This window comes from Geotrypetes seraphini, chromosome 5, assembly GCF_902459505.1.
Source record: "Geotrypetes seraphini chromosome 5, aGeoSer1.1, whole genome shotgun sequence".
NCBI classification, from domain to species: domain Eukaryota; kingdom Metazoa; phylum Chordata; class Amphibia; order Gymnophiona; family Dermophiidae; genus Geotrypetes; species Geotrypetes seraphini.
This window is the reverse complement of record NC_047088.1, coordinates 112,317,661-112,333,288: the sequence shown is the minus strand read 5'-3', so window position 1 is coordinate 112,333,288 and position 15,628 is coordinate 112,317,661. Positions and strand designations below refer to the sequence as shown.

General features: G+C 44.9%; 1 protein-coding gene across 4 annotated transcripts in view; it reads right to left on the bottom strand.

Moving 5' to 3' along the window:
• Positions 1-15,628, bottom strand: part of PATL2 (PAT1 homolog 2) — a 177,121-nt gene that overhangs the window by 128,086 nt on the left and 33,407 nt on the right. For 3 of the 4 annotated variants that reach the window (XM_033944301.1, XM_033944303.1, XM_033944302.1), the window contains exons 5-6: positions 12,666-12,833; positions 12,493-12,579 (exon numbers count right to left, since the gene is read on the bottom strand). In XM_033944301.1, coding sequence (XP_033800192.1) covers positions 12,493-12,579; positions 12,666-12,833 — 255 coding nt within the window. The remainder of the gene's footprint in view (positions 1-12,492; positions 12,580-12,665; positions 12,834-15,628) is intronic. The other variant, XM_033944305.1, reaches the window with a different exon arrangement.

The window sequence follows — 15,628 nt, the reverse complement described above, 5'->3', positions numbered from 1 at the left end:
TCATTCTGCCTCTCTCCCTGCCCCCGTCTTCCTTTCTTTCTTTCTGTCTCTCTATCTGCCCCCGTCTGTCTTTATGTCTTTCTTTCTTTCTTTCTTCCTTCTATTGGCTCCCGGTGCTATCCATCACCATTTCCTTAGTCCTCTGTACCCTTTTGGCCCTCATCGATCCTCCACTGCATTTATCACCCTTTCAGCCCCAGCTTCATTCCTATCTATCCTTCCTTCCATTGCCTCCAAGGCCATTCTTCCTGTCTCTATATTCCACCCCCACCCAGCTTCTCTTCCTTTTTTACCCTCTCTCTTGTACTCCACCCCAAGACCAATTTCTATCTCGTCTCTCCCCTGCCCCTCCCCACAGTAATGCAACTCTCCCCTTCCCCATTACTTTAACCCTCTTCACCCAACTGCACCCCAACAACAGAGCCTGCATCAATTCAAACCCCACCACCCTCCCCCACCTACCTCCTCCCTGGCCACTGCACTGAATCTTTGGGCAGGCTGCCCCTCCCCAGCCCTTCACTCTGATGGACCCTCCACACACACACACGGTCTACCGCCCCCACAGGTCTGCCCTCAATTCAAACCCCACCCCTCTCCCCTGGCATTGCACTGAATCTTTGGGCAGGCTGCCTTCACCAGTCCTTCACCCTGATGGACCCTCCACACACACACACACACACACCTGGTTCACCGCCCCCACAGGTCTGCTCTCCCTCCCTCTGCGCGGGTCTGGCCTCCTGGACCCCCAGTATTTACCTGAGGCAGCAGCAGCGGTCCTGACCTACCAACCCCTCCTCCCTCCCTCTGTGCCCCAAAGCAGTAACAGTGGCAGCAGTCCTGACCCATCAACCCCCTATTCCTTACCCAAGCAGCAGTGGCAGCGCTGTAAAAAGGCTGTTCGCGGCCAGCCCTGACAGGGCCTTTCCTCTACCGCGTCCAAACCTAGGAAATACTAAACTGAGAACAGTAACAACACTCCAAACAGGAGTGGAAAACAACAAACACATGGCAACAACTGTTGGAACAGATATAGAACAAAAAACTGGTATATAAAATGTCCCCACAGCTCACCAGCTAAGCCAGCTGAGCCATAGTCACTGTTCTTATATCTCCCCAGCCCTAGAAAATATTAGAACCCGCAGAAAAATTCAAAATCTGCAAGCAAGCAAAATCTGCAAACACCACATAAAGACAGATAAGGTGGGCGACTATACCGGTCTATGTGCTAACAGAAAGAAAATTAGCTGTAAGAACCTTCTGTGTAGCCTGTTAAACTGGTATAGTCCTTATGGGTGGGATGTACCAAAGGAGTACCCATCAAGGGTGGGACCCCCGAAGGGCTGACACCAGAACACGCTCACCGAATACCGCATCCCGATGTGCTTGAACATCCACACGGTAGTGGATGACAAAGGAATGCAGAGAAGACCAAACTGAAGCCTTGCAACTATCCATTGGAGGCACTAGAGAAGACTCAGCTCAAGAAGCTGCCTGACCCCGAGTGAAATGAGCTTTGAGAAATTCAGGAACAGGCTTTTTCTGAAGGTTAGTGGAAGCAATAGTCTCCTTTATCCAGCACGCAATGGTAGCCTTGGAAGTGCCATCCCCCTTATGATGACTCGCTAGAAGGACAAAGAGATGATCTGATTTCATGATCTCCTGGGTCCTCTGCATATAAGAGCAAAGGACCCGACTGACATCCAACTTGTGCAACCGTTTCTGCTCAGAAGATCCCTTCCAACTACCTAACACCGGGAGGACCACTGCCTGATTGACATGAAAAGGAGAAACTACCTTTGACAGAAAGGAAGAACAGGCCACAAGACAACCCGTTCCCTTGAAAACTCCAGGAAGGGAGCCCTATAAGAGAAAGCCTTCAGCTCAGAAACACTTCTAGCAGATGTAATAGCCACCAAGAAGACCACTTTAAGAGTAAAGTCCTTCAAAGAGCATTCACCCAAAGGTTCAAAAGGTGGACGCACCAGAACGGACAGGACCAAATTCAGATCCCAAGATGGAACAGAAGGTCGCATGGGAGTCTTGAGTAACTTGGCCCCCCGCAAGAAGCGAATGACATCAGGAATGGCAGTCAAACGCTGACCTCTCAACAACTCACGGAAGGCTGACAAGGCCGCAAGCTGAACCCGGAGAGAAGACCAAGCCAGGCCCCTGTCCAGGCCATCATACAAGAACTCTAAGATGTTACATAGAGAAGTGTGAAGAGAGACCACTCCATACGCAGCACACCATTCCTCAAATATACACCAAACCCACACATAAGCCCGATAAGTAGAAAGTCTCCGTGACCCCACGAGAAGTAGAGGAACCGCCATCAGATGCCTCACTAGGTTCACGTACCATGGGCACCTGGGCCAATCCGGAGCCACCAGAACAAGGCCCGGATGTCGAATTATGTGAAGAACTCTGCCCCCTAATAGCCACTGAGGGAACACATACACCAGACTTTCCATTGACCATGGTTGAACCAGAGCATTCAGCCCCGCAGCTTGACTGTCTCTGCGATGACTGAAGAAGCAAGGTGTTTTGGCGTTGAAACTAGTGGCCATCTGATCCATGAGAAGCTGACCTCAAGCCAGCACTCTCAGCTGAAAGGTGAGTGACTGAGACACCACTCTCTGGGATCTAGAGCGTGACGACTCAGAAAGTCCGCCTGCACATTGTCTACGCCTGCAATGTGGGAGACCGAGATATCCTGAAGATGAGACTCTGCCCAGATCATGAGCAGACTCGCCACCAAAGTGCATTGACTGAAATAACCCTGACTGACTTGCCCATCAGAAAGGACTGGAAGGCCAATAGAGACCAGAGCCATCCATCTAGCTCCAAGACATTAATCAACCAGGAGGCCTCCTCGGTGGACTAGGTGCCCTGAGCTGTGCTCCCCAACCGAGGAGATTGGCATCTGCGAGCAGCATTGTCCACTGTGGCTGGTCCAGACTCATCCCTTGCATTAGATGGGAGGTCTGGAGCCACCAACGAAGACTGCAGCGAGCCAAGCCCCGCAGAGGAACAGGATGACCCAGACCGCGTCTCTGAGGCGACCACCTCCGAAGAAGAGCATACTGAAGAGGATGCATATGGGCACGAATCCACCTCACTACGTCTAGGGAAGCCGCTATCAACCCCAAGAGTTGGAGGAAATCCTGTGCCCGAGGACACCGGGCCGCCAGAAGCAGGCGAATCTGAGATTGCAATTTGCTTACCCAGGCCTCTGGGAGGAAGACCTTCCCCAAGGAGGTGTCGAATAAAATTCCTAGATACTCCAGGCACTGGGAGAGGGCCAACTGGCTCTTGGAAAGGTTGACGACCCATCCCAATGACTGCAGAAACTCCACCACTCTAGCCATGACCCGGGTGCTCTCCTGGAATGACTGCTCGAATCATCCAGATAGGGATGAATCAATATGCCCTCTTTGTGCAACAACCACCATCACCTTGGTCCACGGAGCCGTGGCCAGATCAAAGGGAAGTGCACAGAACTGATAATGTTGTTCCAAGATTGCAAAGCGCAGGAAGCGATGATGGGAGGCCTGAATTGGAATATACAAGTAGGCCTCCGTCAGATCGAGAGAAGTCAGAAACTCCTCTGGCTGAACCGCCAGAATCACAGACTGCAGGGTTTCCATGCAGAAGGATGGCACGTGAAGAGCCCTGTTGACCCCTTTAAAATCCAGGATGGGCCGAAAAGTCCCTTCTTTCTTTGGGACCACATAGTAAATCGAGTACCAGCCCGTGCCCCACTACTTTGGGGGAACTGGAACCAATGCTTCGAGATCTAACAAACTTTGAAGGGTCTGACAAAAGGCCTGCTGCTTCCACGTCACCTGCGAGGGAGAAGTGAGAAAATAATCTGGCAAAGAATTTGAGAACTCTAGAGCATAACTGTCCTGAACCATCTCCAGAACCCACTGATCTGACATGATCTCTGCCCACATTGGATAAAAGTCGCGCAGCTGGGCACCCACTGGAATCAAGATGGGAGCCAGCAAGGAGTCATTGGGCAGGACGGGCTGCAGTGGACCCGGCAGGGGCACTACCCACACCCTGGCAGGCCCCTTGAAAGGACTGCATGAGCTGGAAGAATCGGCCTCTGGATAAGCCAAGAAACTGAAAGGAAGTGGCCCCCCTCGACCAGGGCAAAAATGGCGGAAATCACGCCCATGCGCAGCACCCCTCTGAGCCAGCGGCCTAGGCCTATCTTCAGGCAAATGAGGCACTTTAGACTCAGTTAATGTATGAACCAACTTGTCCAAGTCCTCACCAAACAAGAAAGACACCTTAAAGGGAAACTTTGTCAACTTAGCTTTGGACACTGTATCCGCCAAGCACAAAGCCACAAGGTACGGCGCACTGCCACTCCAAAAGCCAAAGACTTGGCAGAAGCTCGCAAGAGCTTACATGGCATCTGAGAGATAAGAAGCACCCATCTCAATTTTGGTAACTTCCTGCTCCACTAATTCCCAATTATCAGACTCGCGGTCAAGAACACGCTCGGCCCAGCGAAAACACGTCCGAGCCACCTGCCTGCCACACATCGCCGCCTGGACCACCAGAGCTATCGCATCAAAACTCTGTTTAAGGAAGGACTCTAACTTATGCTCTTCAGGGTCCTTCAAGGCAGCACTGCCTTCAACAGGCACAGTATGCCGTAGTGCTGTCCGATTCAGGAAAAAAAAAATTTCGATTCGATTCAGCCTATTGAATTGGTTTTTTGATTCAATTTTCCTGCCCAATTGAGTGGTTTTTTTTCAAACATCCTGGTGGGTTTATTTTATAGCTTCTTCACCCCCTTTGGCTTCTCTTAACCACACTGGAACTGTGGTGTAAACAAAATAAAGAAACAAAAAGGACTTTTCCTCTCTCTGTTAAATCCTAGCTCACGTTTGCGGTCTAACACCAGCTCTGGCAGGATACACTTTTCAAAACTGACATATTGTAATCACAAAAGGGAAAATAAAATTAGTTTTTCTACCTTTTGTTGTCTGGTCAATATTCAAATCTTGTTGGTCCCAGGGTCTGGTTGTCTTCTGATAACTTGCTTGCCAAGGTCTCCTTCTTTCTGCCATCTCTGTCCTCCTCTTCCGTTTCCCTTCCCTCCCCTGGAGATCTGGCATCTTTCTTTTTTTTCATCTCCATCCACAGATTCAACTTTTCTCAACTACCCTTTCATCCAGCATCTCTCCCTCCTTCCCCACCACCCCAGGGTACTCCAACTCCCCCTTTCTCTTCCCAACTACCCTCCTATCCAGTATCTCTATCCCCCCCCTCCACACCATCCCTTGGGTCCAACTTATCTCCCTTTCTGTTCCTTCCCTCCCTAAATCCTATTGTCTATCATCTCTCTCCCTCTCCTCTATTTTTAGACACATTATTTCTTCCTCCCAAAGTCCAGCATATGCATGTCTCTTTGAACCCGCCTGCCAGTCCCCCTGAAGGCCTGTCCCACCCTGAAGGACTGTTCACCCCCCCCCCCACACACACATGTTCCCCCTGGCCTCTGGCTTCTCCCCTGGTCTCCCTGCACCGTTTACCTTATAGGGGCTGCCTGCAAACAAGATCGCGGTGCTAGCGATCTTTGCACTGCTTCGGAGCCGTTTCCTCTGCCGCGGTTCCGCTTCTCCTCTGACGTCGGAGGCAGGATCACGGCGGAGGAAATAGCTCTGAAGCAGTGCAAAGATTGCTACCACCGCAATCTTGTCTGCAGGCTGCTCCTCAAAGATAAATGGTGTGGGGAGGCCAGGGGGGGGAAGCGGGAGGCCAGACAGCAGCACTTCCGACTGACCCTCCCCCCTTGCCATCTAAAGCAGATGCGGCATTGGCCGGCCAGCAAGAGCAGCGCTGCCGCTCCTGCTTTAGGGGGGCGAGGGTCAGCCGAATTGGGAAGCCAATTTTTTTTTGTTTTAAATCGATTCACCCAAAGTGAATTGGTGAACCAATTCGAATCGTGAATCAGGCTGAACTAGAATGCTGCTTCGAGATGGCCGAGGCCACCGCATCCACCACTGGTGACTTCATAGTGCACCTATCCCCTTCTGGAATGGGGTATAGGCAGGTCATGGAGCGTGAAAAACGAAAAGGCGCTTCCGTCACCAGCCAATGAAGGAGTATAATATCCTGAATATCCTGGTGCATAGGAAAAAAGCGGAAAGCAGAGCGAATCCCCCTAAGCAAAGGGTCCACTGTACGCGTGGGCTCCGACAAGGTGTCCTCAAACTTTAACACAGAGGAGTCCTGAAGAATTAGCTCATGGAGTTTGTCCCACTGAAAAATGTGCACCACAGATGCATCTTCACCAGCAGGTGGGCGCTCGAACCCACCGCTGGCAGAATCCATCCTCCCAAGAGGATCCTGGAAATCTCATCAAAGGTCCAGGTCTTCATCAATCACATCTTCCTCCTCTTGACAAAATCTCGTCCACGTGGTTGATGATCTCTTGAGACGAGGAGAGGAGTAGAAGGGGAGCAAAACCGCTGCTGTCTGGGGCCAAGATGTCAATGACAACCCCTCCCCCCTGACCCCCGGATTGGACACGGAACCTCCAGCTGCCAGCACATAAGCTTTAGAAAGTGCCAACATAAATTCAGGGGTAAAACCCCATCAGCCCCAAGCGACTCCCTGCCACAGCAGGGGACCCAGCAATACCTTGCTCCTGCTTCTCCAATACAGGAGGAAGGTCAACCGAGGACACCGAGACGAAGGAGGAGGTTCCTGCCGAAATCAGACCCGAAAATGCCAAAATCAGAGCTCCAGAGGTCTGCAGCGTCTGAAAAGCCTGGGCTTTTCCTGCCGCTAGGGCCGAGGAGCCGACCAACATGGTAAGGAAATCCCCAGCCGCACCGACCTTCAGCAGCTGGGGGAAGCCCGGGCTTCCCCACAATCCAAAGCCGACTCATGAGGTACTTGCTTCAGGGTTCCAGGCCACCGGAACCTGATGCCGACGAGGATACCCCACTGCTCTGGCCTGTACAACACGTCTGGAGCACAATGAGCACTTTTTCCCTTTGAAAGTGCTCATTGTGCTGCAAACCACTCCTAGCTATAAAAGGAAGTGCCGGTTAGTTGAGCAAAATCACAAAAACACAGCAATTTAAAGGGAAAAGAGCCTTTAGACCGGCACAGGTTCAGAATTTTTTTTCCCCCAATCAGAACAGATCCACGGATCTTAAAGCCAGAAGCCTGCCGGCTGAGGCACCTCTACAAAAATGTGGGGAGGTGGAGGAAGGGGGGGGGGGACCCAGCACAAGACCCGCCGGATCTGACACCCCCAAGGTCAGACAGATCCCCAAACAGGACCTGTCCAAGTTCCATCTGGCACAGAAGTCCTAATCAAATTCCAACAGCCCTAAGAGAGGGAGCCGAATTAGTCTTACCACACTGCTGGAGACTGAGAAAGACTGGAGGGGAAGGGGGAGTCTCACTAACATACAAGTTTTTGGTCTCAGTCTCCACCTGCTGGTCACAGTAAGGTATAATCCATCCATAAGGAACTATACCGGTCTTCCAGGCGACAAAGAAACCAGCGATTTTAGGATTTCTGGGGTGGTGGAACAAAATTACAACCTCAAAAACCATAATAATAGACCCCTACTAGACTGCCTCATGGGCTGTGACAGCCTTACTCACAAATCAGATAATGGGAAGATGTGTTGCAGCCTGCCACAGCTCCTCTCAGGGTAGCTGGAATAAGGCGAGGACCTCTGCCACCAGGAAAGCTGTATCCTCTGAATCTTCAGCTGCCAGTTGGGCCACAGCCAGACTGAGCCTCAATCCCCGGGACCAGGATCTAAACGTAGCGAAAATGCGGGAGGAAAGTGCAGTCGGCACCATGTGCGCTCCGAAGAAATGCAATTGGTGCCCGTATAGCCTACTCTATACTCCTGATCAAGTCAAGGAGTGAGCCAAAACTAGAGGAAACCCCTGAGCTCCACAGTTCCAGCAGGCTGGCTGAGCAGGTCCCTGCAGGATCCACCTGTAAGCTGCAGACCGAAGTCTGCACCTCTCATGCAGGCACTGGAGTTGATTAAGAACACAAAATCCCACAAAAAACACAAAAAATTACATAAAAAACAAAAAAAAGACCACCAAGCAGATCAAAGTTGCTCCTGTAGGCTTGCTTGCAGAGGTAATAACTGACTGGAGGCAGCATAGAACAAGGAGGAGGAGGTAATGAAAGCAGTGATCATTATCTTCTGCAACAGACTCATGGGAGCAAGACCCTTGGTTCAGCATACCATCCCTATTGCTCTGGCAACCACAGGTGGTTCCCACCACTGCTGCACTAAGTGAGGTGGAAAGAGAAGTTTTTGTCATCATGTGCGAGTGCCTATAGAGCTATTAAATTCAGAAGAGAATGAAGCGGCAGTGTGTGCCTATGCACCTAGAGAAATGAGCCCTAGAAGCAACCAGGACATTCAACTTCTATACAAATTAGAACAGCGAGCCTAAAGAGTTCACACAGGAGAGAAGGCAGTTTTTTCTTCCCCTGCCCCCAGCCAGTAGAAGAGTCAGCCCAAAGGTAGTGATCTCCCTGGGGGGTGGGGACACACCAGACCCTCAAGGAAGAGACACTCTGTCCTCCCGGCAGAAGAACTACTACACCTAAATCCGATTACCTCCCTTTTATTAGGGCCACTCCCTCTGAGTTAACATAACATTAAAAAAAAAAAAAAAAACCTCGCTTCTATACCACAATACCATTAAGTTCTATACGGTTTACAGAAAGATTAAAATGTATACAAAAAAACAAGAAAAAAATACAGTCGAGTCAATGGAGCAGTGGGTAGGAAACAGAGGGTAGGGGTGAAGGGCCACTACTCGGACTGGAGGAGGGTCACGAGTGGTGTTCTGCAGGGCTTGGTGCTCGGGCCGCTGCTATTTAATATATTTATAAATGATCTAGAAACAGGGACGAAGTGTGAGATAATAAAATTTGCGGACGACAAACTATTTAGTAGAGCTCGGACTAAAGAGGACTGTGAAGAATTGCAAAGGAACTTGAACAAACTAGGGGAATGGGTGACGAGATGGCAGATGAAGTTCAACGTTGAGAAATGTAAAGTATTGCATGTGGGTAGCAGGAACCCGAGGTACAACTATACGATGAGAGGGATGTTATTGAATGAGAGTACCCAAGAAAGGGACTTGGGGGTAATGGTGGACATGACAATGAAGCCGACGGCACAGTGTGCAGCGGCTGCTAAAAGAGCGAATAGAATGCTAGGTATAATCAAGAAGGGTATTACACCCAGAACGAAAGAAGTTATCCTGCCATTGTATCGGGCGATGGTGCGCCCGCACCTGGAATACTGTGTCCAGTATTGGTCGCCGTACCTTAAGAAGGATATAGCGTTACTCGAGAGGGTTCAGAGGAGAGCGACACGTCTGATAAAAGGAATGGAAATCCTTTCATACACGGAGAGATTGGAGAAACTGGGTCTCTATTCCCTGGAGCAGAGGAGACTTAGAGGGGATATGATAGACTTACAAGATCATGAAGGGCATAGAGAGAGTAGAGAGGGACAGATTCTTCTAACTTTCAAAAAATAAAAGAACAAGAGGGCATTCAAAAAAGTTGAAAGGGGACAGATTCAAAACAAATCCTAGGAAGTTCTTTTTTACCCAATGTATGGTGGACACCTGGAATGCGCTTCCAGAGGACGTAATAGGGCAGAGTACGGTACTGGGGTTTAAGAAAGGATTGGACAATTTCCTCTGGAAAAGGGGATAGAAGGGTATATATAGAGAATTACTGCACAGGTCCTAGACCTGTTGGGCCGCCGTGTGAGCGGACTGCTGGGCACGATGGACCTCAGGTCAGACCCAGCGGAGGCATTTTTTAATGTTCTTATGTTCGTCGTTTGTAATCTGCTTTTGTGTTCAATCAACCTCACTCTCACAGTGCGAGTGGTCCGGCCCACATACAAGAGCTGGCACAGGCAAGTGATAACAGATAACCCATTGGGACCCACAGTTCGTTTGGTACTTTAGGAAATAAGTCTGTTGGGTGTGAGGGCGAGTCCAAGTGGTTAAATGAAGAGAATTACTGCACATGCTGCAAGAGCCACAAGGCTTATGTTCACCTCTAGCAACACCGATGCCATCACTCGACATTGGCGCTTTGGTAGTAAATAAATCAGCCAGATTCCATGAGAAAAAGCAATGCAAGGGTCCTTTGTGAAGAGCTCATGGATCTTAAGCATGTGCCAGTGTCTTTTGACAATGTCTGCAACAGAATGTGCTTGGTCTGAATAAGAAATCACGCACACTTGTCTATGCATAGTAGGTTTACACTGGGGTTGGAGGAGGAGAGCTGGATTAGCAAATCTTGCCCATTGGTACCCCCTTCTGATGGTCCATTCAGGGTAACCCCAGGCCCTAAAACGCTGGGACAACAGTTTAGCTTGAATCTTGAATTTGCTGGTAGTAGAGCAAATTCGTCTGATACGAAGGAACTGACTCACAGGAAGGGCTTGTTTAAGCCTCAACGGATGACAGCTATTGAAATGTAAGTATGTGTTCCGATCCGTATTTATCCTTTAAACAGAGGTGATGAAAGCAGAACCATTTTTTGTCACAGTGGTGTTTAAAAAGGTGACAGATTGTTGGTGAACACAAGCAGTAAACTTCAAAATGTTGATCCAGTGAGTTAAGCCATGATAGAAATTCATGACATTTTTCAGGAGTATCAGACCAAAGTAGAAATACATCGTCAATGAATCTGAGCCATACAACAATGGAAGAGGCCCAGTGAGAATTGTATAAGTGGGTGTCCTCAAAGGTGTCACATAAAGATTAGCCACACTGGGGGTCATGGCAGTGCCCATGGCCACACCATGGATTTGCAGAAAAAAACTCCCCCTCATACTCAAAAACGTTATTCTGGAGAACCAAGGTCACAAGTGTCATCAGAAATTCTTTTGTTATCTATTAGGGGAGATGGATACAGACAACGTGCGATCTACTTTCTGGAGAGCTTTCTGCTGGAGGATGTTGCTGTAGAGGGCTTCCAGATCCATGGTGATCAAAAGATCAATCGACTGGATGGACAAGGTCCTAATGTATCTTAAAAAATGTGTGGTATCCTGGATATAGGATTTAGCTTTTTTCACTTCAGGTTGTAGAAAACGGTCCATGAATCTGGACAAGGGCTCCAGGATGGTACCCCTCAGGGAGACAATAGGTCTCCCCGGGGGATTAATTAGTCTTGTGGACTTTGGGAAAGAGGGACAGTGTCTGCCCGCATTCAACTTCGTGAACGGTACTGGATATTCCAACTAAATACTGTTCACCCACAGGGTTTAAATGACATGCTGGAATGGAACACCATCATTTAAATCCCCTTGCTTTTTTTTCCAGCGGCTTTCTTCATTAATTGTTTTTCCATCAGCTGTTTTTCAATGTTTTGACGTCACCTCTTTTGCTGTTATAACAGGGAGCATTCCGTTCTTGTAGATCCTCCCTCCAGCCTCTCTCTCGCAGCCGTTATAATACTGGCGACATCTTGTTCTTGGGCTTTGTTTAGCGCTGGATCCTGATGAAGGGGCTTTGTAGTTCCTGAAACCTTGCTGGATTGAACCCCTCATGAAGTTTACTGTTGATTCCTGTGACTTCTTTCACCTTTGCACTAGATCTGCTACTCGCTGGAACAAGCTAAGTACCTTATTCTTTGCCTTCATTTTTCTGAGGGGCTGGAACAGTTCTCCGACACTGCACTGTGTCATTGCGAATTTTGCCTTTAATTGTGCCACCATTATTTTGTTTAAAACACATGTGTTGTACACTTTAAATTGCAATTTAGCATATACTCGTGTCCCATGATGGTGTGCGGTTGTGGTGGGCTTTGTGATTTGCTCACGCAACTTTGTTCAAGCCTAGCATTTGGTTGCTCTTTCTAGTCGCTTACTTCTACACACTGAGGGCACGCAATACACAAAAATTCATTATTATTACCATTGTTTATTTCATGTGTGGAACAATTTTTGGGGAACTTTGCTTGTGACAGGGAATTTGTCCATTAGCATAGCTGCTTTTGTTTTGTGTCTTTTAAGTATCTTTTTGCAGCACTTATTGAGATATCTTTTTTGTTCAAAATAAAAACACCACATGTGAGGGAGGGAAGCACAGAAAGCAGTGGGTTTCTCCTCCCTTGCAGCAAAGATGAGGATAATGACAGCAGTTTTTGGGATGCCAAGGGATCCCTTAGAAGTAACAGCAGAACAGGGTTCCTACCCCCTGCAGCAGCAGAACCACCAAGAACTTGTGGTAAAAGCAGATTAAGGTTTTTTCTTCTGGTTCAGGATCCTTCAACCTTCATCTTGAACCAAGACAAAGCTGTGCCTGACCAAGAGCTCAAATAAAAATATTGCACCACTTTTTTTCTTTAGTATCAACAACCCCTTCCTCCCCCAACCTTCCCTTGAGCAGCACTGTCCAATGCACCTTAATCCTGATCTACAACATCCCCAGTGTTACCTGATTTTGAGTGAAGAGGGCAGATGTTCGCCGAGGTGGAGTGAATGAATTAGGGTGATGCATGGAGTGATGCATCATGGGAGAGTGCTGCAGAGAATACCAAAATTAACATTAAAATGTGGGACACAAAGTTCTGAAGGTAAGCCAAAGGACACACAGGTGTACAATTTTACCTGCCGTGGGAGACGACGAGTGTAAGCCTTAGGGGACATCTCCAAGCCTGGTCGATTGAATGGCAATGACTCCATGTAGTCCTGTTGCTGTAAAAATGAATAGGGGAAGTCCAGGTTCACAGCAGGAATTTGGGAGACACTCTCTATCATCCTGATTATCTCTTTGTCCTAGGGAGCATGGAAAGAATCCCAGTCTATTAATACAACTGTCCCACACACCAACTTCCAGATTGTCCAAATCACAGAAACACCCAAAACCTCTCAAAACAGCCTCCCATACCCAAGAAACATTATACTCAAATTCTGGGTGATTCTTTTCTCCACAAATCCATTCTACAATCTAGGCAGCTCAACTCCTACAAAAGTATACTTACTACACTGGTTAAAGCTCAGTCCAAACCTTTGCAACTGATCCTTTTAGTTTCTTTTTAACCATTTAGCTCATTTTATCACAGTCGCCCTTTTGAAAATTAAATGCCTCAACAGTAGATTTCTTTTGCATCATCATTCCAGGTATCATTACATTACATTAGTGACTTCTATACCACCTGTACCTTGCAGTTCAAGGCAGATTACAAAAGAGCTAAATGGACATTGCCAGGAAGGTTACAATTTTGGATCATAAATGAGCTGAGATAGCTGGGTATTTCCAGGAGATATTGTAAATTAGATAACAAGTAGAACAACTGGACATTTCTAGGCATTATTAAAAATAAGATAAATAAGATAACAAGTAGAACAACTGGACATTTCTAGGCATTATTAAAAATAAGATAAATAAGATAACAAGTAGAACAACTGGACATTTCTAGGCATTATTAAAAATAAGATAAATAAGATAACAAGTAGAACAACTGGACATTTCTAGGCATTATTAAAAATAAGATAAATAAGATAACAAGTAGAACAACTGGACATTTCTAGGCATTATTAAAAATAAGATAAATAAGATAACAAGTAGAACAACTGGACATTTCTAGGCATTATTAAAAATAAGATAAATAAGATAACAAGTAGAACAACTGGACATTTCTAGGCATTATTAAAAATAAGATAAATAAGATAACAAGTAGAACAACTGGACATTTCTAGGCATTATTAAAAATAAGATAAATAAGATAACAAGTAGAACAACTGGACATTTCTAGGCATTATTAAAAATAAGATAAATAAGATAACAAGTAGAACAACTGGACATTTCTAGGCATTATTAAAAATAAGATAAATAAGATAACAAGTAGAACAACTGGACATTTCTAGGCATTATTAAAAATAAGATAAATAAGATAACAAGTAGAACAACTGGACATTTCTAGGCATTATTAAAAATAAGATAAATAAGATAACAAGTAGAACAACTGGACATTTCTAGGCATTATTAAAAATAAGATAAATAAGATAACAAGTAGAACAACTGGACATTTCTAGGCATTATTAAAAATAAGATAAATAAGATAACAAGTAGAACAACTGGACATTTCTAGGCATTATTAAAAATAAGATAAATAAGATAACAAGTAGAACAACTGGACATTTCTAGGCATTATTAAAAATAAGATAAATAAGATAACAAGTAGAACAACTGGACATTTCTAGGCATTATTAAAAATAAGATAAATAAGATAACAAGTAGAACAACTGGACATTTCTAGGCATTATTAAAAATAAGATAAATAAGATAACAAGTAGAACAACTGGACATTTCTAGGCATTATTAAAAATAAGATAAATAAGATAACAAGTAGAACAACTGGACATTTCTAGGCATTATTAAAAATAAGATAAATAAGATAACAAGTAGAACAACTGGACATTTCTAGGCATTATTAAAAATAAGATAAATAAGATAACAAGTAGAACAACTGGACATTTCTAGGCATTATTAAAAATAAGATAAATAAGATAACAAGTAGAACAACTGGACATTTCTAGGCATTATTAAAAATAAGATAAATAAGATAACAAGTAGAACAACTGGACATTTCTAGGCATTATTAAAAATAAGATAAATAAGATAACAAGTAGAACAACTGGACATTTCTAGGCATTATTAAAAATAAGATAAATAAGATAACAAGTAGAACAACTGGACATTTCTAGGCATTATTAAAAATAAGATAAATAAGATAACAAGTAGAACAACTGGACATTTCTAGGCATTATTAAAAATAAGATAAATAAGATAACAAGTAGAACAACTGGACATTTCTAGGCATTATTAAAAATAAGATAAATAAGATAACAAGTAGAACAACTGGACATTTCTAGGCATTATTAAAAATAAGATAAATAAGATAACAAGTAGAACAACTGGACATTTCTAGGCATTATTAAAAATAAGATAAATAAGATAACAAGTAGAACAACTGGACATTTCTAGGCATTATTAAAAATAAGATAAATAAGATAACAAGTAGAACAACTGGACATTTCTAGGCATTATTAAAAATAAGATAAATAAGATAACAAGTAGAACAACTGGACATTTCTAGGCATTATTAAAAATAAGATAAATAAGATAACAAGTAGAACAACTGGACATTTCTAGGCATTATTAAAAATAAGATAAATAAGATAACAAGTAGAACAACTGGACATTTCTAGGCATTATTAAAAATAAGATAAATAAGATAACAAGTAGAACAACTGGACATTTCTAGGCATTATTAAAAATAAGATAAATAAGATAACAAGTAGAACAACTGGACATTTCTAGGCATTATTAAAAATAAGATAAATAAGATAACAAGTAGAACAACTGGACATTTCTAGGCATTATTAAAAATAAGATAAATAAGATAACAAGTAGAACAACTGGACATTTCTAGGCATTATTAAAAATAAGATAAATAAGATAACAAGTAGAACAACTGGACATTTCTAGGCATTATTAAAAATAAGATAAATAAGATAACAAGTAGAACAACTGGACATTTCTAGGCATTATTAAAAATAAGATAAAT